Raw genomic sequence first — 27,676 nt, 5'->3', positions numbered from 1 at the left:
GTGAACATTGTGCCATAAACATACACTTGCCAAGGATCATGTAGCTATTTGTGGTACATTTAGCTAAAGATTTCTGACTCTTAGCACTATTACTGCCTTCCTTTGGGTGAAATAGCATTCTTTAACATTTATTAAATAATGAGGGTGGAAAGAATCCATTTTCTTTCCTTGATTCTTTGTATAATTTTGTGTTGTACATTTCTTGCTAGACATAATTGGAGATTTTTTTTCCTTTTTTAGATAAGAAAAAATGTTGATATGAATTTTTCTAAATTGGAATTTAGTTTTCGATATAGAGTTTTATGGAGCCTATTTTCAAGAAAATTCAGATGCAGCTCTAGTAATTCCTTTGGCTTTTTTTTCAGAATTGCTTCAGATTGCTGGAATTAGCCCACATGGTAATGCTTTAGGAGCATCAATGCAGCAACAGGTAAATCAACAAATACCTCAAGAAAAACGAGGAGGTGAAGTATTGGATTCTTCTCATGATGATATAAAACTTGAAAAAAGTAATATTTTGCTGCTTGGACCAACTGGGTCAGGTAAATAACTTCCTGGGAAATTTTACTAGTGACTTAAAAAAATAGAATATAAATGATTCTGTAATTTATACCTGTGATTGAGGGATTCTGGATTTTATGAAGAAAATTTAAGACTGATTTTCTAAATACATTGACAGTTTTCTTGTTTAGGCTTCAAGCTGACCTTGAGATGTTAGTATTGACCTTCTGGCCAATTCCTAACTTCTTAACAGGAATAATAATAAGATAAAATTAGATCTGAATAATAGTGGAGAAAAGATCTTCCAGTTAATGACTTTTATTATAAACTACTCAAATTTATTTTGATTTTTGTAGAAAATTATTGTCAATTTATTTTTAGTAAACTTTTAGTTTCTGTTTCTGTTTTTAGGTAAAACCCTGCTGGCACAAACTTTAGCTAAATGCCTTGATGTCCCTTTTGCTATCTGTGACTGTACAACTTTGACTCAGGCTGGATATGTAGGTGAAGATATTGAATCTGTGATTGCCAAACTGCTCCAAGATGCCAATTATAATGTAGAAAAAGCACAACAAGGTATGTTGGCAGCATAGCTTGTCTATCCCCAGATTTAATATTTTGGGAAATTAATATTAAGAAACAACATTTGTTTTGAGTTAATGGCTAAAATTCTATAATTTTATAGAAGTACCTTTGTTATATACTTTCTAGCATATTCAGTAAGGGCCACAAGTTTGCTTTATCTTATGGTCACTAAGGTGGCTGCTAGGGTCAAGTTACTATTCCATTAGATCCTTAACATTATCATTGCTTTTCCTTGTCTAACTACCCTCCAGACTCCTAATGCTGGGGTAGGGGCAGGAGTGGGGACTTGGGCAAGAGCAGGTGAGTTTAGAATGGGTGAGTCTAGAAACAGTTTAGCCTGTTGACCTACAGGATGGCATAAATGCTTCATTTCTCTATCTATCCTGTGTACTTATTTACATGAAGAGCATGACAGCTTCCTGTCCAAATTCCTTTAAGACAAGAATGTAGGGGGCTAGGGTTGTGGTTCAGTGGTAGAGTGCTCACCTAGCACATGCAAGGCCCTGGGTTCAATCCTCAGCACCATATTAAAGTAAATAAATAAATATTTTTTAAAAATGCAAGAATGTAGATGGGAAAGAGCAAGCTAAAGTTTTGCTACTGCCAGCACTGCATGTACCTCATGCTTCCACACTGTATCTCAGCTTCTCATATTAAAGAACTTGAGTATATTAGTGGAGTAGATAACTGTTATCAAAGAGCTTTGCTTATCATACTCAAATGATATTATTGAATATATTTCAAAGTATTTGCACAAAACAATAGATGAATTAGAGAGCAGTATGTTTTTAATATGATCAATCCATTGCATATGTTAAGTCTGAAAAATTGAACAACCTTGCTCAGTAGTTCTCTAGTCTTTTAAAGCTGAGGTTATCTTGTGTATATCATTTTCATATTATAAATAGAATCCTCCTTAAATTATAGGAATTGTCTTTCTGGATGAAGTAGATAAGATTGGCAGTGTGCCAGGCATTCATCAATTACGGGATGTAGGTGGAGAAGGCGTTCAGCAAGTAAGCAGTTGAATATTTTGTTCAAGCCCACTAAAAGGAAGGGAATACATCAGCTTCCCAAATATTGTACGTTTGGTTTCACATTCAATTAGATTTTTTTTTTTTAAATTTGTTTTATTCCTCCCACACTAAACTTCACATACCATTTTAAAGTAGTTCTGATCTTAAAAGAAAGTTATTAATGATTTTATGTAACAAATTACTTTTCTTGAGAAATTAAAAATATTTTAAAGAACAGAAAAAACAAAACTTAATTTTCATTATTTTTATTCCTCAAAGGCCCAGTTAAGCATTCTAGAAGACTCTTGAAAAAGTTCTGATTCTAACTAGACATGAATGAACTATACATGTTTTATTCTTTCCACTTAGTTAGAAGATAGGTGTCAAATAGTGTGTCATTCCTTCAGAGTCATAATTGAAGTTACAATGATCTATTGGCCAACTTAACCTTTTAGTGGTAATTAGTTATGATATAAACTAAAAGGTATAGCAAATTGCTTCACTTTTTAAACAGTAACAAAGATATGTGCTAGATAATTTTATTTTTATGAAGGCATCTCAAAATATATTTCCAAAGTTTAAACTGGAGTAGAAAAGAATTTTAATTTATATGAAACACAAACCAACTATTTTCAAATTTTGAATGCTCCCACTATGTTTAGGAACCATTTTATAGAATCATAATTCTGTCTTTTGGTCAGAGTTATGGCTTTGTTATCAAAAACAACTTCTTAGATTGACTATTTCTTCACTTACAATGCATCAGGAGTCTTGTACTCATTTCAAATAAATTAATCAATTATTAAGATGATAGGTACATTTGATTTTTTATGTTAGTTGTTATGTGGGAGTTTTCATTAGTTATGCTCATTGACCATAACCACATATTATTTTCCCCATTGAATGCCATTATGTAAATTATGATAAATAATGCACTTATATATGGTGATGCTATAAATCATTCTTTATTTAGGGCTTATTAAAACTACTAGAAGGCACAATAGTCAATGTTCCAGAGAAGAATTCCCGAAAGCTACGAGGAGAAACAGTACAAGTTGATACAACAAATATCCTGTTTGTTGCATCCGGTGCTTTTAATGGTTTAGACAGAATCATCAGCAGAAGGAAAAATGAGAAGGTAAGTTTTTCTGAGGAGTTGGAGCATTACAGAGTTACTTTTTAAAGTAGTTACATTTAAAGTAGTTCTGATCTTAAAAGAAAGTTATGTAATGATTTTATGGAAACTCAGTTTCTGTTCTCATATCTACGACTACCAGTCATTGAGGGTTAGAGTATATCAGAAGTATATTACAGGTTGTTTTAATTTTAAAACAACCTGTAAAACAAATTAGAGGATTTCAAAATACTAGATGTGGGCATTTTTAAAGTATAACATGATGAATTCAATTTTATATTTATGTATGGAGTTCTCTTATCATTTGAGGTAGCTGCTATATTAGTAAAATTTTTATTCATTCCTTCTGCCATGTTTACCTAGAGTCTATTAAACAGCTTGTCTCCATTGTTCCTTCCCATAGAGTCTGTCATAAATCACTGCTGGCATTTACAAATAGAGGAAACCATTTGGGAGTGGGGTTGTCATTTTACCTAGTTTCATAGATGTTTCTTTTTGTTTTTTGTTTTTTTGGAGGGGTACCTAGGTTTGAACTCAGGGGCACTTGACACTGAGCCATATTCCCAGCCCTGTTTTGTATTTTATTTAGAGACAGGGTCTCACTGAGTTGCTTAGTGCCTTGCTTTTTTTGAGACAGGCTTTGAACTCACCATCCTCCTGCCTCAGCCTCCCAAGCCACTAGGATTATAGGCAGACAACACTGTTCCTGGCTAAGCCCTGGGGTTTTTTGTTTGTTTGTTTGTTTTTTGGTATTGTAGTTTGAACTCAGGGGCACTTGACCACTGAACCACATCACCCTCCCTATTTAGAGACAGAGTCTCACTGAGTTGCTTAGCACCTCGATATTGCTGAGGCTGGCTTTGAACTCGTGATCCTCCTGTCTCAGCCTCCCGAGTTGCTGGGGTACCTGGCAAGCCCTGTTTTTAACTGAGACTGGGACTTAACTTCTTCAGGTCTTCAAATTACATGCTCATGACCTGTCTGTTGATTGATTATATAAAATGTAACATCAACATGGTGGCAAGAAGTACAGAACACACATGTATTTTCCATGTGTTTATGTTTTACTTAATAACTAGCCACAAATGTTCACTTGTATATTATTATAACATTCTACCAAAATGAATGTCACATTAGCTGTTCCCTGTGTTGTTTTCTTTGAGTCTTCTTGGTTGTCAGTGTCTAGTTTAATGCATGAGTTTAAGTAGCAGTAGAGTAGTATTTGTTCCCTTGGTAGTTTCTTCGCATAGCCTACATGAGAAAACACTTTTACAAATAATAACTGAGCCGTGTAATCAGGCCTTATTCAGCATGAATAAGGTTAGATTTTTATTTTTCTATGAATTTATGCAGAATTGCAACAGTAGGAAAAATATAAATTAACTATGAACTGTATTTTCTTACTGTTGCTATTCTGCATAAATTAACAAATTAGAAGAAATTCTTTTTTTCTTCATGTGTGGGTAAGGGATAACTTTGTATTTGAAATTCTATAACCAAAAACAGGGACCATGTACTCATATTAATTTACATTTAATATTTCTTTATACTTCTAAAAAGAATTTGATGCTGAAACATGTAGTATAGAACAATTAAAAGTAATATCAGAAAGGAATAAAAAACATGTAAAAGAAAGGTTTAGATATAGTTTTGACCTATTGAGAATTAAATTACTTCATTTAGCTAGGAACCTATACATAAAAAAGTAGGGGGAAGTCATGGGCTGTAGTTATTACATGAAAAAGGGAGGAAGCATATCAGATTTTTAGGAGAGATAGTTTTAAAAGGATATGTTGCATAAATCTTAATCTAATGGAGAAAGAGACATGAGACTCTCCAAGAGTGATTTTATAGAAGATTAAGATACCATGCAGGTATTGTTTTTATCAACCCTCATTAAAAGCCAAGAATACAATATTAAATAATATACCTGTGGGGGCTGGGGTTGTGGCTTAGTGATAGAGCACTCACCTAGCACATATGAGGCCCTGCGTTCCATCCTAATAAGCACCACATAAAATAATAAAATAAAAATATTGTGTCCAACTAAAAAATAAATATAAAAAATAATATACCTGTGTTTCAACCATATGAAACTGTTTACAGTCCTTTTATTCTACTTGATTTTGCCTCTTTTTTCCCCCTATATCAATTCAGTCAGCAAATACCTGTTAAATGATCAATTAATTTCTCTGTGAAGATTTTCTTGGTCACCTCTCCCCAGTATGTGGATCTTTTCTACTGCCACAGTGCCCAGTAGTCATCTCTCATAGTACTTGTAATACTTTTATACCTTTATATATTCTCTCTCTTAAGATTACCCCTTTAGGGGTAAAGTCTGTCTTCAGGCATGTATCCTGAGTTTTAACATTTTTATAAAATGAGTATATAGATTTATTACTATATATGTTTTTATGTTAGATAAATTTTAATGTTAAAATTATTGAATGAAAGGTATTTTGCAACTCTTCATGTACACAGCTTGGAGAATCAGAGGACCCATGTCTTAATTTATTCAGGCTGCTGTAATAAAATACCATAGATTAGGTGGTTTGCAAACAACAGAAATTTCTTTCTCACAATTCTGGAGACTGAGAAGTCTAGGATCAAGCCACCAGCATATCTGATGTCTTATGAGGACCTGTTTCCTCATGGATGACCATCTTCTCACTGTAACCTTACAGGGCAAAGGATAGTGTGAGTTAGTATAAGAATACTAACCCCATTCATGAGGACTCCACCCTATGACTTTATCATGTCCCAAAAGCTCATCTCCTAATACCATCACCTTGTGATTAAGATTTCAGCATTTGAATTTTGGGGAAACACAAACATTTAGTGCAGTATGGACCAATTTTTAGCTTAGGCTATGTTCTTGTATAACATGCTTCTCTTGTACTTTTAACATAAACTATATGATGTGTAAGGATTAAACGTTGTAACAGCTGACTGGAGTATGGTTCTTTTATGTTGACTGCATCAAGACTATAAACCTTTCAATAATCAACCCTCGTTCAACAAAGTTAGCATTGGGTTAGGATCATCCTTAGGTTCCTTGTAAAATCTGAATTATTCTAACTCATAGATTGATGTATGCAGCCCCAAATCATGATTTTAGTAGAATGTTTAACAATGGGATGTCAATGCCAAATGAAGTCCCAAAGCCACAGCAGTGCAGAATCTGATGTTTGTATATAATTTTTCTATAAGACTGTTTATTCCATAAGCATTATCCTAATTTATAGTACTACAAAATTAACTTTGATGACAAAAATTGATATCTCAATTTTCATAGTTCTTATACCTTTTAGAAAGCACACTTGTCTAGTGGTCTTGGCTAAACTCTGCAACTTTATTATCTGAGTTCTAAGGGACTTCACTTAATAGGTCTTACATATCTACTTCTGTTAGAATGCTTGGAGAGTTGATTATTCTGTAGTGATTAGGCAGACACAGTTCTGAAGGCAGACAGACCCAAGTTCTTGGTTTGCCCCTTACAGCAAGACTTTGGTCAAAGGACTTAATCTCTATAAGCCTGTTTTACACCTTTATAAAATGTGAATAATAATAAAACTTTCTTTGTAGAATTGTTGCAAAGATCACATGAGGTATGTATGTAAAGTGCTTAAGCTTTATTCTACTGTTTATAATATGCATGATTTCTTTGGCAGTATCTTGGATTTGGAACACCATCTAATCTGGGAAAAGGCAGAAGGGCTGCAGCTGCTGCAGATCTTGCTAATCGAAGTGGAGAATCAAATACTCAACAAGACATTGAAGAAAAAGATCGGTTATTACGTCATGTAGAAGCCAGAGATCTCATTGAATTTGGCATGATTCCTGAGTTTGTGGGACGATTACCTGTGGTGGTTCCTTTGCATAGCCTAGATGAGAAAACGCTTGTACAAATACTAACCGAGCCACGAAATGCTGTTATTCCTCAATACCAAGCCTTATTTAGCATGGATAAGGTTAGGTTTTTATTTTTCATATTTAATTATTTTCTCGCTGTTGAAATTCTAAAATACCTAAATTAGCCTTCCAGATTTAAAAAGGAATCCTGTTCATCTGGAATGTTCCTCACTAAGTATAAGTCTATTTCTTACTAGGTATAGATCTATGAATCTAGGAAGGCACATTGTGTTACATAGACATTTAAGGGTTCCTTTTTTTCTAAATTAATCATTGTGATGTAAAGCCCAAGGATGTATATAGAAAGAAATGATGTCATTGGCCTTCCCCTCTAAACCAAATACACAGCATTGTCCTTTTATCACTGACATTCTAAATACTTTTGTTGTCACATACTATGTATACTTTCATATATTTTTCCCCCTACTACTGGGGATTGAACCCAGGGATGTTTTACCACTGAGGTGCACCCACAGCCCTTTTTATTATTTTGAGACAGGGTCTCACTAAATTGCTGAGGCTGGGCTCTAACTTAGGATCCTTTGCTTCAGCCTCCCTGTAATCCTCCCTGGGATTACAGGTGTGTGACTGGCACTTTGCTTATATTGTTGTACACTTGTCTAAATGAAACTTTATTAGCTTTCAAATCTACATATCTGTAGTAAACACATGATAAGTCAATCTAGCCCACACATTCAACCAGATAGTAAATGTTTTGGGTTTTATGAATTTAACGTCTCTAAATATCAGTCATCTTCTCTCTGTTGTCACTGCCTAAAATCAAGCCCCTTCATCATTCTTCTTGACCTCTGCCTTGGTTCCCAATTGGTCTCCCTGTTTCAAGGCTATCTTTTTTTTTTTTTTTTTTTAGAGAGAGAGAATTTTTTAATATTTATTTTTTAGTTTTCGGCAGACACAACATCTTTGTATGTGGTGCTGAGGATTGAACCCGGGCCACACACATGCCAGGCTAGTGTGCTACCGCTTGAGCCACATCCACAGCCCAAGGCTATCTTTGACCACTACCACCAGAGTTGTAGTTGGATCAGCCTATCCCTCTAAAACTTATTTATCTGGAAAGTCAAAGCATTGGTTTCATTTAGTTCTAAAATTCTATGATTCTAAGAAGAATAATGGTGATAATTATAGTTAATAGCTCAAATGCTATATGATTATATTAGAAAAATATTATCAAGGATTATCTAAGTTTTCATTTATTTTTAATCTATTTGTAGTGTGAACTGAATGTTACTGAGGATGCTTTGAAAGCCATAGCTAGATTGGCACTAGAACGAAAAACAGGTGCAAGAGGCCTTCGGTCCATAATGGTAAGTTGGTGTTATTCTAAAATAGATTATTTCTTGGCATGAGTTTTGAGACTATTAAGCCTCCTGTTTTGCTTTTGCAAATGTATTTACAGAATCAGCCTAAAGTTTCTTTGTATGTGTTTGTGTGACTATCTTGAGGGGACAGAGAGGATGGAGGTCACAGCAGATTTTCTTTTTCTTTTATTTCCCCCAGAAAGGTTCTTTGGGGTTGGGGGAATGGTTCAGTGGTAGAACACATGCTTAACATGCATGAATCCCTGGATTCAATTCCTAGCACCAGAAAACAAAAAGGAACTTTAAGGTGTTTGCAAACAAGGACACATACATAATATGATAAGTGAAATATAGAAAATCAGGATCATAGAACAATTTGAAGAAATTCTATGTGGTCCTTTATTCTAAGTACTGAGCCTTTTCTGAGACCAATTGAAAGCCCCATTTTTATTTGATTGAAAGTAAGTTGCAGACACCATGACATTTTACCCCCCTCAGTTCTTCTATGAGGTGTGAACTCACATTTTTATTTTTATTTTTTCTGTACTGGGAATTGAACCCAGGGCCTCACATATTGCTAGGCAAGTACTCTGTCACTGAGTTACATCCCCAGTCCTTTTTATTTTATACTTTGAGATGGGGATCTCACTAAGTTGCCCAGGCAGGCCTCAAACTTTGAATCTTCCTGCCTCAACCTTCCTAGTAGTTGGGATTATAAGTGTGTACCACCATGCCTAGCCTGAACATACTTTTAAATTTTGTATACTTCCCTGCTATTACCCTCTCTTGAGTTTTTTTTCCCTGCCCTCCAGGTCTGACTGTACAGTGAATTACTATATACTCAACCTGCTCCCAAAGCAAGACCATGTTCCTATTTCCTTTTTTTTTTTTTAACATTTATTTTTTAGTTGTAGTTGGACACAATACCTTTATTTTAATGTGGTGCTGAATATCGAACCAAGGGCCTCACACATGCTAGGCGAGTATTCTATTGCTGAGCCACAACTCCAGCCCCGTTCCTATTTCCTTTTAAGGATTTTTTTTTCTTTTTCATTTTGTGGTATTGGGGATTGAACCTAAAGGCACATTTACCATTGAGCTATATCTTTAGCCTTTTTTTATTTTTAATTTTGAGATAGGCTCTTACTAAATTGCTTAGGGCCTCCCTAAGTTGCTGAGGCTGGCCTTGAACTTGCGAATCTCCTGCCTCAGCTGTCTGAGTTGCTGGAATTATAGGTTGTGCCATTGAGCCTGGCCATTTTAATGTTTTCACTGCTAATTATCATTTCCCTTTCCTTAGAAGGACTTCTGATTGAAACACTTCATCCATCACAGATAGTGTGGGATATCTGATAAGGGCTTGGAAATAAAGTGTTAATGATTAAGGACAGTTTTTTAAACATGAAGAGAAGGTAATAGAGTTGACATTTTTAAGAAAATTTGAGGTCCTCAGTCAGTGTTTTCCTTTAGAATACCACCCAGAGGCAAAGCCCTGACCTAAAGGCAAGTCTGGTTTTCTGTAATAAACAATTTTAGATCCACTGCAGCATTTGAGACCAGTGTTCATTTGGAGTCATCATTTGAAATTGAAGAGCTTGGTAGAAGTGATTTAGAATGAACTGTTTTCAAAGTAAGGATTATTTTTGATCTCTTCAATAATAGAATAAGCCAGGACAGCTCTGAGTTAACATGTGAGCTTGAAAGCATAGTCTTTTTGTACATGCATGTTGACCTAAATAGGCAAAACTACAGACAAATAGCTTATTTGTAAAAAGATTTTTTCTGAATTTGGTTAGAAACTGTTTTTATATAAAGAACACGAAGGTTTTTACATTGATTTCAGTTTTGAGTGTATAATAGACAGTCTTTCTTGAGTGAATGGATTCACTTGACCTATAGAACAAAAGTATTTTGTATGTAACCTGTTATTACTTTTTATATCTTTAGGAAAAATTGTTACTAGAACCAATGTTTGAAGTCCCTAATTCTGATATTGTATGTGTGGAGGTTGACAAAGAAGTAGTAGAAGGAAAAAAGGAACCAGGATACATTCGGTAAAGTGTATTTCAAACCAGAAAAGATCTAAAGTTTAAGATCCTTTTTGGTCTTTATTATTATAGTTTATTGGTCTGTCATTTTAAAATTGCATAATAATCCTTGTGTTTTTATAAAGGAAGTAATCATGAATTTTCTGAAAAATCTAATCTGGGCCTATGAAATAATATTTTGTGAGTCTTTTTGAAAATTGATCTTCAAAATTAGCATCCATTTTTCCCCCTAAGGAAAAATTATCAAAAGAAACATAAAAGTAGTCAAAATTAAGAGATTAAAATGAACTTTACTAATAATTCTTAATTGAAAAAATGACTTTTTTCATATCTTTCATAAAACTAAAACTTTGTGTTCATAATTTTTTCTTTCAGTAGTTGTACCAGTTGACAAATTTCACATCTTTCACTACTTTATTTAATCTGTTCCAAGAATCCGCAAACATTCTCATAAAAGGCTAGATAAATACTTTACGGCTTTATGGTCCGTATTGCAACTATTCAGAACTGCCCTTGTGGCACAAGAATAGCCATAGACAATATGTAAATGAATAAGCATGTCTGTTTTCCAGAAAGTCTTTGTTTACAAAAACAGGCAATGGACTGAATCTGGCTCATAAGTTATAGTTTTAATAAGAAATTTATTAGGGAAAATGTTGGAAAGTGTACTTGGCATCTGTGTTGTAGTTTTTCCCATATTTCACTACTAAGCAATCTTAAAAGTGCTTGTTTTGCGGATTTTCTGTTTTGTGGATTTTTTAGATAGGGAAATTAATTTACTACTTTGAATCTAGAAATCCTGTTTATCTCCAGTTTTTATTTAAAAAACAAACATGACTTTCATTATAGGGCCCCAACAAAAGAATCCTCTGAAGAGGAGTATGACTCTGGAGTTGAGGAAGAAGGATGGCCTCGCCAAGCAGATGCTGCAAACAGCTAAACTGTCAGACTTCTATCCTGTATATAAAGCTTTTCCTTCTTATGTTTAGGATCATAACTGTTTCTACAGTCTGACATTAAAGGCATTGAATCTATCTTGGATATCATACATGATCAGAAGCCTTTAGGATAAGAATCAGATCATGTATATTATTGTAACATCACATTGATTTATACAGAGGACATTATGTGGACTTTAATGGCACAATGTTTAGAGATAAAATGTATATTATTTTGGTTCAGTTTTTAAAAAATATGCTTTAACAAAATTCTTAGGTGTTCTTTTAAGCAATGCAGGTATTGCAATAACTGTGGATTTTACAATAATGTTACTCTACAAATGGGAAAATAAATTCTTTAAAATTGAATATTGGGGTACCATTCTTTAGTGTTACCTTTTTCTACCAACATTCATTTCCTGAAAATATTAGAATTTTATTCATCTTAAAAATTGGACCAGGTAGTTTCAAGAAGTTTAAAATTTCATGAAAAAAATAGCCTGAAGACCATAAATTGATTATTTGTTTCGTTATATTCTTAGTCTTATCTGCTATTGTGTGATGCTAACTTCCCATTTGGTACTTACAAAAAAAAAGACATTGTCTTACCGACTTGTCTCATTTATTTGCCATCTTTGAGCCATTTTTAATACTAAGGGTGAGTTGATGGAATTAAGTCTGATATAAATCTTCAGAAAAAGACCATACATCTCATTCTTTAACTAGCATGCAGTGTCATAGTAACAGCCATGTGCAGAATTAAGTAAAATACCCTGATAAAGTGTACTTTCCCAAAGTACTAAGCTAGTTTCTTGTTTTGTTTTGGTGCTAGACATCTAATTCTTTGGCTTCATAGAACATTAAATAAAATGTGTTTTGCCATCAGCCAAAGTGAATGTGTTCACACTAATATAAGTTATTAATCTTCATTATATAGCAAAACTAAAAAAGGAAATTTTTTGGACTTAACAAATGAAAATTATATTATTTAATTCCATTATTATTAAATTGGGTACCCTTTAAGGTTTTTTTCTTTCCTTCTGTAATGACACAGTTTCTATATTATTGTTCAATTCAGTCTCATTTGAAATTGTTTAAGTCAGAGTACCTTTAAGTATTTGTGTTCATTTTTTGGTTTTTAGTCTTTAGTTTTCCTTTTACTCACTTTTTCTTAGGCTATTAACAGATTAGAAATCCTATTGAAGGCTTGGGCTATGATATAATAAAAAGGATGTGAGGTACCTATTTATGGCTGGGGTAGGACCAGAAATGCACTTTTGCAGAGTATAGCCTGATTGCTATAGTGTGGAATAGAAAGAGTTATCCTTACTCTCCCTAATAATGGTTCACATTCTCTTTAGGAACCTTTCGTATTTTAACTTTGTTCATTATCTTTCTCTTATAGCATCATTTTCCTTTTTGTAGAGTGAAAATTGGGAGTAGTTATATTAAGATCCTCCAGAAATGGACTGGGTGACATTATGGTCAACAATTTACCTTTGGTTTCACAAGTTGTTAACAAAGCATAGTTGATATTTTTAAATCAAACACAAATGAATACAACTACAGTTTGTATCTGGGAACTTATGTTTTGGCATTTGAATAAAACAAAAGGACTAAATGAAAGCTATTGTGGTGGTGTGTCAATATTGCAACAATGCAGGAACCTCTACATTGACAGTAAAAAGGACAGCCAGAGCAGCGCTGAGGTGGGCTCTTGCTGTGTTGCCCAGGCTGGCTTTGATCCATGTGCTTCAGCCTCTCAGTAGCAGGGATTACAGATGCATGCCACCATGCCTGGCTAGCAGTGCCATTTTAAAAGGGCACAGATGTTATATGAGCTGCTTTATTCCAGGGATTGGTTAATCCCTGGCCTTTCATGTCCCTCTAACAAATATTCCTAGTTATAGATTCAGAGAAAGTTTTATTAAAATTTATGTTAAACATTATTGCAAATCCTTACTTAAATATCCTGCATGGAATCTGACACTAAGGACCACAGACCAAGCTTTTCAAGAACCTTACTAGTTTTCTAAGGGAAGTAAGCATAGACTTCATTGAATTATAATAGTGGGGGTGTGGTGGCCCAGATGAGTCTAATAAGTAGGAATTGTCCGGTGGAAAATGAGGATTAAAATCAGTAATGGTATACAACTGTGATCCCAGTGACTCAGAAAGCTGAGTGATCAAGTTGAGGACAACCTCAGCTATTTAGCAAGACTCTGTCTCAAAAAAAAAAAAAGGGTGGTGGTGGTGCTAGGGATGTAGCTTAATAGTAGTGTCCCTGGGTTCAATCCCCAGGGTCACTAAAATAAGAAAAGAAAAAAAGGGTTAAAATCGGAATCTCAGAAGTGTGAAACAACTAGAGAACCTTAGGAGTTGAGAAATAGGTAGCAACTATGGCTTTCTGTTATTATTTCATTGAGAAGCCATCTCTGAACCTACCAACTGCATCATCCAATCTTTCTAGTTGAAACCGAAGGGTCCCCCTTACCAAAATGCAAACACTTCACATATGATTTGAGTCCCATAATCCCCTCTCATTTCTCAAAGCCTCCAGTTCTTTTATTACATTAACTGTTTTCTTCCTTGTGAATTATTCCTAGAAACATCAAAATATTGCCGAGAATTCCTTATCCTATAGCAAATCTCCCAAGCCTTTTCACTTATCTTTCCAACTACACCATAATTCCCACTAGGGTGAAGACCAAACTTGTTTTGTTCACTATAATGAGTATTTACCATAGTGCTTCATATATTTACAGTGATCTGTATACTTTTAAACACTTTGTTCCCCCAGAGGATTGTGCACAATGAAAAAAGTAAATCCCAAATGGTTATACACTATATGATTCCACATATAAATACATAACATTCTTGTCAGGACAAAATTTATAGAAATACAGAATAGATTAGTGGTTTCCAGGGATTGAGGAGAAGGTGGGTTAAGGGGAAAAAATGGCGTGACTATTAAAGGACAAATGAGGAATCCTAGCAGGGACAGAAACATTCTGTATCTTGACTGTAGCAATTGTTAATATACTGGTTGTAATATGTAATTGTAATATGTAATCTGCAATTCTGCAAGATGTTGTCATTAGGGGAAAGTGGGGAAAGTACACAGGATCTCCCTGTATTTCTTCTTACAATTGCATTTTAATTTGCAATTGTCTTCAAATGGCATGGTTTTCCCTTCACCATTGTTTCCTCTGGATTTTATAACTTCTGTCCACTTCCCCAAGATCACGAGGTTCCCCTTGAAGTAGGATAGAAGGAATAAAGATAGGTAAAAAGGAGACAAAAGGGAAGGAAAAAAGCCTATAGCTGTAACTCTAAAAGCCCCAAGCTTGGACCTTCTCTCCAGATATCACTCCCAGGCTTGTCATTCCCAGATTTCTGAGAAATCTACAAAAGAGTTACTACAAATTCACTCATCTATGAAAATTGCCTCATTTGATTAAATAGGTGCACTGTTAGCGTACATAATTTAGACACATTCCAAAGATTGATTAGATAGATATTGTCAAGCTGAAAATCCTGGATACAGACCAGATAACCATAAACAGCTTGTGATTTATGATCAAAGAACTGAGTTCACCAGGCTGACAAGGGTCCCACATAACCTTACCACGTCTACCCTTCATAAAGTTTCCTTTAAAAGAAAAACCCCAGTCAGGCATGGTGGCCCTCGGGTTTATAATCCCAGCGACTAGGGATTTGAGGCCAGCCTCAGGAATTTGGCGAGGCCGTGTCTCAAAAAATAAAAAGGACTAGGAGTGAAGGTGAGTGGTGGATCACTTCTGGGCTCAATCCCCAGTACCAAAACTAAAACAAACCCGCGTTCTGCTCTTGAAAATGTTTATCTTCACCTTTCACTTTCTAATAAACACCTTCATATGTTCTAAAACTTGATGCTTTCTTAAATTCTCTTCTGCAATGTGTCAAGAGCCTGGAAGGTCTAAGTAAACGTCTCCTCGAACCCTCTTACGGTGACACCCTCAGGTCTTAGCTCCACACACACGGGCATTCCTTCACTTCCCCTTGGGTCCCCCACCACCACTAGTTATACTCCTATCCACTAGCAGATGCTGTTCCCATCTGGACCATGCTTCTGTCTCTTCCATATAACTCCTGTTTGTCCTTCAGATCGCAACAGAAGCCTTAAATCCTTAGGACGAACTTTAAAACTCTGACCAAGTCGAATATCATCATTACACTTCGACATTTGTTGCATGATTAATAGGTTTTCTTTTACTAGACAATTCCAGGAATAGACTGCTTCGTTGTCTCACTTGCACGGAGCTCATAGCTACGCATCAAGAATACTTAGAAGAGTATTTTTTGATTTGAAAGAGTGAGAATGCAATCAACGCCCACCCTTACACTGCGCTTCTTGGAGGGACGTGTCGTAAGGAGTCGCGCATTACAAGACGTCACTTCCGCCCGGAAGACTCACGGAGAACCGCTGGAATTCCTGTCACTTCTCAGTATTTCCGTGAATATGGCTTTACCGCCCTTCTTCAACCCGGGTCGCCCGGGCCCGCCGCCCCCGCAGCCACCGCCTCCTACTCCTTTCGGCTGTCCGCCACCGCCGTTGCCCTCCCCGGCTTTTCCGCCGCCTCTTCCCCAGCGGCCCGGCCCTTTTCCGGGGGCCTCTGTCCCCTTCCTCCAGCCTCCGCTGGCTCTGCAGCCTCGGGCCCCCGCGGAAGCCTCCCGCGGCGGCGGCGGCAGCGCTTTCTACTCGGTGCCGCCACCGCCGCTGCCTCCGCCGCCGCCCCAGTGCCGGCCCTTCCCGGGGACCGATGCCGGCGAGCGCCCGAGGCCACCGCCTCCAGGCCCGGGGCCGCCCTGGAGCCCACGCTGGGCTGAGGCGCCGCCGCCGCCCGACGTGCTTGGGGACGCGGCCCTGCAGCGCCTGCGCGACCGGCAGTGGCTGGAGGCGGTGTTCGGGACCCCCCGGCGGACGGGCTGCCCGGTGCCCCAGCGTGCGCCCGCCGCGCCCAGCCTAGGCGACGTACGCGCGCGGTTGCGTGGTGCTCTGCGCTTGGTGCGGCGGCTTCGTGGCCTGGGTCAGGCCCTGCGCGAGGCGGAGGCCGACGGCGCGGCCTGGTCCCTATTGCATGCCCAGGCCGCGCCGCTGCGCACCGAACTGGCTGAGCGGTTACAGCCACTGTCCCAGGCCGCCTATATGGGCGAGGCGCGGCGGAGGCTAGAGAGGGTCCGGCGCCGCCGGCTGCGGCTTCGCGAAAGAGCCCGGGAACGCGAGGCCGAGCGGGAGGCGGAGGCCGCGCGGGCAGCGGAACGCGAGCAGGAGATTGACCGCTGGCGGGTCAAGTGCGTACAGGAGGTGGAGGAGAAGAAGCGGGTGAGAGCAGCGAAGGACATGGCTGTAGGGGTGGTGGTGGTTGGAACCTGAGCGGTGTGAAGCTTTTAAGCTGCCATTTCTCAGGGCATAGTCTTGTTTCCTTATTTGTTAAATGTTAGCCACCCTTTCCACCTGGTACCCCTATATTAATTGCGTGTTAATGATGTATGGCACACAAAACAAAGCTCTAGTGCACTGTAAAGGACTGTAAACCAAAATTATAAGGTTTATAAGTGACTTTACTTCCCTAAGTGACTTTAAGAATGCAAAATATAGAGAACTTGGGACCCTGCCTCAAGGAACGTACCCTAATTGGCTGGTGGAGCAATAGTGTTTTTCCCAGGATTTGCTTGCTGGTTTTAAAACATCTATCAACCAGGTGCAATGGCACATACTTTTAATCCCTGCGACTTGGAGGCTGAGACAGGATGATCACAAGCTTAAGGCCAGCCTCAGCAATTTAGTGAAACCTTCAAAAAGTAAAAAGGATGGGGATGTAGCTCAGTGGCAAAGCAGCCCCGTGTTCAATCCCCAGTATCAATAAATAAAACCTCCCTAGGTTTACCAATCATGTTTTTGAGCACTTAACTATACATGTACTAGGTGCTACTCTAAGGTATTAAATAAACTAGATCATGAGTTTTTATAACAACCCCAAGATATAGGAGGAATTTCACCAGTTTTACAGATTCGAAAATGAGGCATAGAGAGATTAACTTGCCAACAATCACAACCAGTTTGTGGCAGTTTAACTTCAGATTTATGCCCCAGTTGTCTGTTTCAAAGCCTGTCGTCTCAAGCTCTTAAGTAGGACCAGGGTGAAAATGTAAATTGGTCAGATGTTCTGCTAAGGCCTTCTCTTTTCCTTTGAATGCTGTTGGGATTCCATTACCCCCTCCCTCCACTTTCCCCAGTCAGTTCCTCCTCTTTATGGTCTGCTGCTACTCTGGAGTCTGATATAACTTTGCAGTGAAGTATATTAATGGCAAGCTGTATCATTGCACTTCAGAATATCATTGCTTTTAAAGGAGAATGTCTGGACAGGCAGCACTTTAACCCAAGGGAATTTGAGTCAGTTAAGCTGGAATTTAACAAGAGCCCATTAGGTGCCAGAATCAGTGCACAATACCAAGGATAGAGATGAGTAGTCCATAGCCCTTGTGCTTGAGAATCTTAGAGTCTCAGAAGGATCATGTCATTGTAGCATGGTGTGTGTTAGGGTTTCATCTATAGGTGCTATAAGGAGATAAGAGAAGGAATATTCAGTCCAAATGATATAATGACGTGTAAGCTGAGCCTTGAAAGAAATGTCAAAGTAAGTAAAGGCATCAGATACTGTTCCAGGCAGAGGGAATAATCTAAGCAGAAGGGTGAAACAGCATTATCTTCCCTGGGAATCTGAATCTTTAGGCCAATGAGTTTGCATTTTTAATGAGAGTGCCCCACTTAACAAAGTAAGTTGGGAGCAGATACTCCCTGGACCAAGCTTTGAGAAACAAAGAAACAAGGACCAAGTGTCAATGTTGAAGATGCAAAAAAGAGAGATTTTCCTTTAAGAAAGTTATACAGTTAGTGGAGGAAGATAAGGCCTTCATTGGACCATTGTAGAGGGGAGTAGTTGTGCCAGGCCTATGAAACTTAGTATAGATTCAGTAGAGTCTTTCTTAACCCTGTGACTGTTTGATCCTTTGAAATCAGCAGCTATAAGTCCTGTTGTAAGGTTGTTTCTAATACAGAGTCTTGTGGTCTGTTTCTCCTCCAGGAGCAGGAACTCAAGGCTGCTGCTGATGGAGTCTTATCTGAAGTGAGGAAAAAACAAGCAGACACCAAAAGAATGGTGGACATTCTTAGAGCTTTGGAGAAACTGAGGAAACTGAGGAAAGAAGCAGCAGCAAGGAAAGGTAACCAAGGCTTTGTATTTGTACTTTCATTTCTTCCCTCTTTCTTCTCCTTCTTTATCTAGTGTCTCTCCACCCCAAATGTTTTAATGGAAAAAATATTTGATATTTTCACAGTGTTGGTAACTGGATTTGTCAGCAGTAGCTTAGAACTTTTGAAGCAAAAAGCCTCAGAAGATGTTTAGCCCCTGGTAGACAAAGTTGAAAAGAAATACAGTGTGGGAATCCACTGTACTTTCTTGCCTTCCACTCATCACTCCTGCCACGGGTATTTCAAGCCACAGTTTTCTGAGTGGGTTCACTATAGCTGGTCAGCTTTGCCATGTGCCAAGGTAAAGGTTTCCCTCCTCTTGTTTGCTGCTTCAGAAAGTGTTGAAAACTTGTGTTTCAAACCTGAATTATTGCTATTTGAAGAGATCTTAGTGATTTAATAGGGCAGGGAGTGCTTTGACTATGGATGTCCCCAGCTTCCCTATGTGTTCCTTTTGAACTCAGAAGACTTAACTGGTCTCCTCTTGCCACTGAATGGAGTACTAGACACCATAGCCAGGCCTCCAAGCCTTTCCACAAAGATTTGTTCCAGCCACATTGGTTTTCTGGAAATTACCCAGTCATGCTTTCCATTTGCCTATCTCAGTCTTTGCTCTTGCCATTCAGTTTGTTTGTCGGCCCTCAGTTCCATCTTTTCCATTTTAAGATTTCATTATCCTTCAAAATTGATTACAGATGCAACATCCTCCATCCTTCCCTGATTGGGCTGAGATGACTTGCTTCCTGTCACTTGCACCTGGTTTTGACCACATACTGCCTTTTTTAGTAGGTAATAAGCCTTTGACATTCATCAGGGATATTTGAGAGTACACAGATCAGAAGGTGCCACTGTACGAAATGATTTCCCCCGTGTGGTTTAAAATAGAAATGAAAACTGTGATTCTTTTAGACCCTTAGTAAAGTTTTGTTGGGATGTGACTATTATGCATTCAGCTAAGCTCATTCACTACTTAAGTGATTGGCTTCAGCATGTCAGCCGTCAGAGCAGCTAATTTCCACTCAGCCCTCAGAATCAGATGACCCCTTGGCAGGAAGGGGGTTGAGGACTGAACCCAGGGCACTTTACCCCTGAATTATATCCCCAGTCCTTTTTACAGGGATTTAATTTTCAGACAGGGTCTCCCTAAGTTGCTGATGCTGGCCTCCAACTTGGAGTTCTCCCATCTCAGCTTCCTGAGTCACTGGGATTATAGGTATACACACTTGTGCCCAGTTGATGCCACTCTAATTGAAAAGGAATATAGAGGATGAAGAATTGGATGGGGTAGATCAGTTTAGTTGGGGACCAGTTGAGTTTGAGGAACTTAGATACATCCTGGATAAGAGTTAATCAGCAAGTAGCCATAAGTAAGAATGGCCTTAAGAGGACTAAGGGCTCAAAAGATGAAATCCTAGAGAATGTCAAAATCCATGTGAGCAAAGAGCAGACCACAAAACAGACCAAGGGAGGTCAGAGAGAGATGAGGAAAAGGAAGTCTCCTAGAGGCAGACATAAATCCTTTACCTCCTAGAAAGTGACAGGTGCTGAGAGTACCTTACTTTAATTTCTCTGTGCCTTATTTTCTTCATCTGCTAAAGGGTAGTAATGGTAGTTCCTATCCATGAGTGAATATTGTGAGAATTAAATTAGTGTGTGTAAATTTCTTAAAGCAATTCTAGCACATAAAAACGCTATATAAATGTTTCATATTATTGTGGTTTTTTTATTTCTGAAGTAATATGAAGGCTAGAAAACATCATGGGAATTAATACGCAACAAGTCATTATGACCTGTGTAGGGGCATTTCATAAAGTAGTGGTGGGGGTGAGAAACTGGACTAGAATAGGTTAGAAAGTAGATAGGAGATAAGAGATACAGTGAATTCAGCTTAGTAAAAGATTGCCTGTGGGACTGGGGTTGTGGCTCAGTGGTAGACCACTTGCCTTGCATGCGTGAGGCCATGGGTTCAATCCTCAGCACCACATACAAATAAATAAATAAATAAATAAAAATTAAAGATATTGTGTCCACCTACAGCTAAAAAAAAAAAAGATTGCCTGTGAAGAAAAGGCAGAGAGCAAGGTTAGTATCTGGCCATATGTCTAGTGGTAATGGTGATGGGTGTTATGTGACTTAGAGTCATGAGAAAACTTGAGCATGTTTTAAGTGCTGAGGGAAGGAGCGAGGAAGAAGCTTCAAAGAGAAGCAGGAGACAGGGGCTGGGGATGTGGCTCAAGCGGTAGCGCGCTCGCCTGGCATGCATGCGGCCCGGGTTCGATCCTCAGCACCACGTACCAACAAAGATGTTGTGTTCGCCGAAAACTAAAAAATAAATATTAAAAAAAAAATTCTCTCTCAAAAAAAAAAAGAGAAGCAGGAGACATAGTCACTGATTCAGGTTTTCCCAGAAGGTAGGAAGATTTGGATATCAGGTGGAGATATTAACCTAAGTAAAAAGGACCCATCTCCCTCAGGCATGAAAATGAAGGATGAAAAGATGGGAACTAAGGTAGATGAGTGCAGTTGTGGGTGGAGAGTTGATAGATTTCCTGACTGCTGGTCTGTTTTTTCTTGGAAATAGAATAGCCAGCCTGGTGAGAATCAGTAGAGAAGTAGGGCTTTAAGAGAGTCATGGAAGTTTGAAATAATGCTGTGAGGCCAGCAGGAGACCCATGGAAGGTGGTTAGATGGTTGCAGAGAGATATTGTGGGTCTGGCTGATAAACCTATATATATTGAGGTCACCCACCTAAATGACTTCTTCCAGGAGTACTCTGCAGCTGACAAGTGCGCACAAGACAGAGCTTGGGGCTGTTGGGGATTTTACTTTATAGAGTTACCATAAATGTTGGTGGTTGCTCAAAAAAGGAGTGGAAGGAGGATGAAATCTTTTTTTTTTTAAGAGAGAGTGAGAGAGGAGAGAGAGAGAGATAGAGAGAGAGAATTTTTAATATTTATTTTTTAGTTCTCGGCAGACACAACATCTTTGTTGGTATGTGGTGCTGAGGATCGAACCCGGGCCGCACGCATGCCAGGCGAGCGCACTACCGCTGAGCCACATCTCCAGCCCCAATGAAATCTGATATATCAGGTTTGGAGGTTTTGGGAAAAACTAACAGTATTTGGGGAGAAGGAACTAAAAATCTTGAGAGGATAGAAAGTTATAGACAGAAGAGAATAATCTACCTAGATTTCAGAGATGGAAAGTTTTTTTCTGATCATGCCAAGATCCAAAGAGTGAATGAGGTCCCAGAGTGTATGACTGAAGGGGAATAGAGGTGAACACGTCTGTGTTTTACAGATACAGACTAAGGGTATGTGTGGTGGAGGAGAAAGGAATCTACATGATGCTAGTACATGGGGTTGAGAGGAAGACTGGATGAGAAGTGCCCTTTCCAAAGGAGTGTGTCAAGTGCACCAGGAGTGGTCAGTGAGATGTTAAGAGAGCTGTGTGGGTGGCCCAGACCCAACAGAAAGTATTAGCCTGGCAACTTAGTAGAAAATGAATTTGAACTGTAGAGGTTTCATAGTTGGGCATCAGTGAATGGAAATATGTTCAAGCAGAGAGGTATGAGAAAATGATCCAGAGAAATGTCAGCCTAGAAGGTAAAGATAGGAGAATGAGCTCCATAATCATTTAATAGAGTGATTGAGGGAGAAAAATCATACCTCCAATTAAAACTTTACAAGAAATAGAATTACTAAGCTTGAGGAATCATTATTTTAGTCTTTTTGTCAGCTAGAATTGAAATTTTAGTGTTCAAAGCCAACAGTATTATGTTTCACAGGTGGCAGTATAAATTGTTAAAACACTGTTAAATTATTCATTCACCAAATAAATATTCATTCATTACCTTTTCAGTATAAGTAAATGTATAGCTCTTTTAGGAAGCTGTTTAGTACATTTTGGTAATTTTTGAAAGTTTATACATAGTATTTCCACTTTGAGAATTTCTTAGAAATAACATAAGGAATGAAAAAAATAACACACCCAAGAATGTTCATGCTAGAATTGTGTAACAATAGGATATTGGAAACAGCTAAAAGTTCAGTAGTAGTGAGCTTTTTAAGTGTATTATGATAACATTTATTTGTTGAAATTGGATAGACACTAAATAACTAACTATAAATACTGGAATAAAATGGGGAGAATCAATATTGAGATGCGAAAATTAAGTACATGTTATGTTGAACTAAATGAACTTGCTAATATATGGATGGAAAGATTAGAAGGAAATATAAGGAAATAAAAATGGTTGATGAAGGCAGTGGGGTTGGAATTTTTTTCTTCCTTGATTCTGGTTTTTCAAATGCTGGGTTAATAAATACATTTTCCTTTAAAAGTGTTCAAGGTGGGGCAGGGGTTGTGGCTCAGTGGTAGAGTACTTGCCTAGCATGCACGAGACACTGGGTTAGATCCTCAGCACCACATAAATATAACATAAAGATATTGTGTTCACCTAAAACTAAAAAATATTAAAAGAAAAGTATTCAAGGTTTGACAGAATGAACTATAACCACATCAGTCCACAAGGAATCACTTAGCAGCTTCAGCAGCTTTTATATTGAAAGGCCAATAGAGTAGTGAATGCACAACTGTAATCTATTCACGTATTCATTAAAATTTTAAATGTTTTCTTATAAAACTTGATGAAAAATTTCACACATGCACAAAAATAGAATACATAAGTATTAAAATATTTTGTAATTATAGATGAACACAATACCTTTATTTTGTTTATTTTATGTGGTGCCAGGGATCGAAACCAATGCCATACGCATGCTAGGCAAACACTCTACCGCTTAGCCACAACCCTGGCTCCTGTGATATCATTATTACACCAAAAAAGTGACCAATAATTGTTTGATATTGCCTAATAAGTAGTCTGTACGTAGATTTTCCCAGTTGTGGCTTTAGTTATATTGATTGTACTGTTAGCTGATCTCCAAGATTAATCAGAGTTAATAAATACCCCAGTTTTCCTGGGACATAAGGCTAAAGAAGGCAAACAGTTGGTCATCCCACTGTCAACCACAGGCTTTGAGGTCAGTCAATGTGGTTGATTATGTATTTTTTACCTCAGGAGTATGCTCTTTCGGAATTCAGAATGGTAGAGAATTGTCTATGAGGTCTGAGAGCTGATGCTGAGGGAATTTCACAACGAATGAAAAAGTTACGATAGATGCCTCCCTTAAATGAGCTTGCTGTCCAACTGGAAGATCAAAACCATTAGAGACAAAACCAAAGATTAAGTGGTGTGATCCAGAGGGAGGAGATACAGGAGGTTCTCCTGGTAGGGGTCAGCCTTATTGGAGATTCGGAAAGATTAAATTGAGCCTTGAAGACCGAGTAGAATTTCCAAATTCTAAGCAAATTCATACTAAAGGTAAGACATTGAATCAGATCATTTGAACATGGATTCTGGGATAAGAAAAAGTGTTATCTAAAATACTATTTGGTTCTTCTTGCCCAGGGGTCTGTCCTCCAGCCTCAGCAGATGAGACTTTTGAGCACCATCTTCAGCGACTGAGAAAACTCATTAAAAAACGCTCTGAACTATATGAAGCTGAAGAGAGAGCCCTTAGAGTTATGTTGGAAGGAGAACAAGAGGAAGAGAGGAAAAGAGAATTGGAAAAGAAACAAAGAAAAGAAAAAGAGAAATTTTTACTTCAGAAACGTGAAATTGAGTCCAAGTTATTTGGGGATCCAGGTAAGTTCTCTTTACCCAGTAGAGAAAAGGAAAATAATAAATTGGCAGCTCTTTTTATCATGTGTGATTTTTCACTTAAGCTAGGAGGTGGTAGGCAACAAATGACGCCTTCTGATTTGCAAATCGTGGTTACAGATAAAACATGTTTGATCATATTGTCATAATCATAGGCTCAGTCACCCTGCTTCTCAAGTACCCTCAATAGCAAGCATAATGATGTGGTCTCCTGCCTTTTCTCTTTCAGATGAGTTCCCACTTGCTCACCTCCTGCAGCCTTTCCGACAGTATTACCTCCAAGCCGAGCACTCCCTGCCAGCACTCATCCAGATAAGGTCAGAGGGGCAGCCTTGTCTTTTTCTCTTTTCTCTTCCTCTTGTCTTTCCCTGGGTAGCAAGAAGCACTTAATGAAGTGCTTATGTTATTGAGGCCTGTTACTGTACTTTTTTTTAAAGTTTCTTATAGGTTTATTATGTTGCCAAGTTTCATGGAGGCCACATACGTCTTGTTTAGTTCTCATTAGATCCATTTTAACAGGTAAAGAAACAAACAGTTGTGAGACTTGCCCTTTTGCATAGCTCTTCTGTGGATTTAAAACATTGGCTTCATTTTTTTTTAAGAGAGAGAATTTTTTAATATTTATTTCTTAGGTTTTAGTGGACACAACATCTTTATTTTTATGTGGTGCTGAGGATCGAACCCAGCGCCCTGCGCATGCCAGGCAAGCGCGCTACCGCTTGAGCCACATCCTCAGCCCCAAGAGTTTATTTTTGACTGATGTACAAGTTTCAGCTTTTAAACATAAGTACAGTTTATTATTATTCACAATAGCTGTGTTCCATCAGGTCACTATGAACACTGAATTACAGAGTACCAAACCATTGCGTCTAAAGGAAACACGAGATTAGGAGATTCCCGCGAGCCTCTGGTTTCATTTTCATCAACTGATTGTACCTTGTTTCGTGTGTCTTCTTTTTAAAGACACTTTGTTGAACACATATTGTCACTTCATTAACAAGGACTTTATGGCTAACAGCACGATAACCCATGCCCAAATGAAGCACAAGGCACAATAGTTCTCTGACATGTAGAACACTAGCCAACACTTCACCATTACACTCCATTTTAATCTTTTTTTTTTTTTTAGAGAGAGAGAATTTTTTGATATTTATTTTTTAATTTTCAGCAGACACAACATCTTTGTATGTGGTGCAGAGGATCGAACCCAGGCCGCACGCATGCCAGGCGAGCGCGCTACCACTTGAGCCACATCCCCAGCCCTACACTCCATTTTAAACAGAGAGACTATCAGTAAAAAGCACAAAAATATGGGGAGGGGGAAACATGGTAGGAAGTAGACCACAAAAAGGACACTTATATACAATGAAAGAACTATAAACAAGAAAGCAGAATGAGTGTTGCTTTGACCTTAGCTCACAACAAGTATTTTAGTGACTCAGATTTTTTTGCTACCCTGCATCTATGAGTATCCATGAAAGTACCATAAGTGATGATTTGGGGGTTACAAATAAATTTTAGTGAGTAGGCAAATTCGTATATACAGAATCTGCTAATAATGAGGCTCAACTGTATGTTAATTATTTGGTTACCCACAAGGTTGTAAGTTCTTCAGAATTTTTTCCCTAAATGTATACATTTAAGAAATGTAACCTTTTGCATATGTCCTGGAAACCATGTTCTATAGTAGATTAATACATTAGTTATTTGAAAGCTCAATTCTGGAAATAGAATTATTGAACATCTTGCTTGGAAAATAAACCAGAAATAAACATTGTTCTATAATGTTCTTATTAAGGCATGATTGGGATCAGTACCTGGTGCCATCCGATCATCCTAAAGGCAACTCCGTTCCCCAAGGATGGGTCCTTCCCCCGCTCCCCAGCAACGACATCTGGGCAACCGCCATTAAGCTGCATTAGGAAAGATGCTCCAGGAGTGTGGTCCAGCCAACGCTCTTTCCAGCTCTAAATATTAATGATGTTGCCATCTTGTGCTGTAGACTAAACCATAACTGCTAAACTCCCTGTGTCAATGCCCTAGCCTAAAGTTATGCTTTCTTATATGCTCTGTCCTGGCCAGAGGTACCTCTTGAATCAGGAGATTAATATTGTTCTTCGGGAGGGGCTGGGGATATAGCTCAGTTGGTAGAGTGCCTGCCTCACATGCACAAAGCCCTGGTTCAATCCCCAGCACCACAAAAACAATATGGTTCTTCAGAAAAGGACCTAGGTGAATTGAGGTTATTACCATAGGTAGTGACCTTGGTTCACTAAATTTGCCTCTGTTTTGAGGGGCTTGGTCTAGAGTGACTAATTAATTTAGTCTAGCTTCCTTGTATGGTGATGGGTAAGTATACTCAATACACTTAAATACTCAGAACAAGTGTGTGCTGGGTGGATTTAGCAGCCCGTCACCAATAACTGAGCGTAAAGGCAAGCTTGATGCAAAAACCTTCTTACCTTCCTATCTAGAGAACACTAATTCCCTGGGGTAAAGGTCAAAAGCCTTCAGCTTTCTTAATCCTAGTTTTTGTGCAGCTTGGGAGATGGCAAGTTAAGAAGATGGCAGTGGCTACAGGCTGGGCTGCCAGAAAACATGATGGCCTAGTTTCAGTTGTCATGCAGAGAACTTAGAAAATCTGAAGAGTACCCATATTCAAATTGGATCATGTTTTAGTGGACAATGACTGTATTTTCCTCATGTTCTCCGTTCTAGTGAAACCATCTGATTTTTTAAGTTCCTAGGAGTCTAGTTTTTTCAGAATCTCTCAGAATAGAAATTTCTCTGTGGGAGTGGGACCTTAATCTCACTCAGTCACATTGTAGGAGGCTAGTTTAGCTGTGGAATTTTCTTAGGAACTCAAGCTTCCCAAAACATCCATGTAGTCATAGTTGGGAGAAAAGGAAATAAGAATGACAAAATTTATTTTTTATATTCACTAATAAATGCTGTTGAGATGATCTGTCATATAACATGTCAACTTTTGTTTTGGTTTGTTTTGATTTTTGCCAATTTTGTTATTTAATTTCTGAAAAACTAAATAAACATCATTTTTATTTTTTAGTTTCAGCCTTTGCCCCCAATTTGTTGCCTCTTAAGTCATTTAACACATTTCACTTTCACATTGCTGAAACATTTTCATTCCAAAATTGAAATTTATTAAACAGGCATTTGCTACAGGAAAATGAATCTCAAAC

At 38.1% G+C, this 27,676-nt stretch overlaps 2 protein-coding genes across 2 annotated transcripts in view; both read left to right on the top strand.

The window, feature by feature from the left end:
- The window catches only part of Clpx (caseinolytic mitochondrial matrix peptidase chaperone subunit X), a 36,242-nt gene extending 24,129 nt beyond the window's left edge, over positions 1 to 12,113 (top strand). The window contains exons 7-14 of the mRNA XM_026384909.2: positions 366 to 542; positions 913 to 1,077; positions 2,014 to 2,102; positions 3,076 to 3,240; positions 6,909 to 7,208; positions 8,385 to 8,477; positions 10,419 to 10,525; positions 11,369 to 12,113. Coding sequence (XP_026240694.1) covers positions 366 to 542; positions 913 to 1,077; positions 2,014 to 2,102; positions 3,076 to 3,240; positions 6,909 to 7,208; positions 8,385 to 8,477; positions 10,419 to 10,525; positions 11,369 to 11,459 — 1,187 coding nt within the window. The 3' untranslated portion in view covers positions 11,460 to 12,113. The remainder of the gene's footprint in view (positions 1 to 365; positions 543 to 912; positions 1,078 to 2,013; positions 2,103 to 3,075; positions 3,241 to 6,908; positions 7,209 to 8,384; positions 8,478 to 10,418; positions 10,526 to 11,368) is intronic.
- Positions 12,114 to 14,269: 2,156 nt separating this feature from the next.
- On the top strand, positions 14,270 to 27,542 carry Pdcd7 (programmed cell death 7). Its single transcript, XM_026384910.2, has 5 exons — positions 14,270 to 16,822; positions 18,585 to 18,723; positions 24,225 to 24,461; positions 24,706 to 24,793; positions 26,275 to 27,542. Exons 1-5 carry the CDS (start codon positions 15,818 to 15,820, stop codon positions 26,396 to 26,398), a joined length of 1,593 nt encoding a protein of 530 aa, XP_026240695.2. The 5' UTR covers positions 14,270 to 15,817; the 3' UTR covers positions 26,399 to 27,542.
- The last annotated feature ends 134 nt before the right edge of the window (positions 27,543 to 27,676 follow it).

Source organism: Urocitellus parryii, chromosome 6 (genome assembly GCF_045843805.1).
Source record: "Urocitellus parryii isolate mUroPar1 chromosome 6, mUroPar1.hap1, whole genome shotgun sequence".
NCBI classification, from domain to species: Eukaryota; Metazoa; Chordata; class Mammalia; order Rodentia; family Sciuridae; genus Urocitellus; species Urocitellus parryii.
Note: the sequence above shows the minus strand (reverse complement) of the source record. Positions and strands in the feature narration are given on the sequence as shown.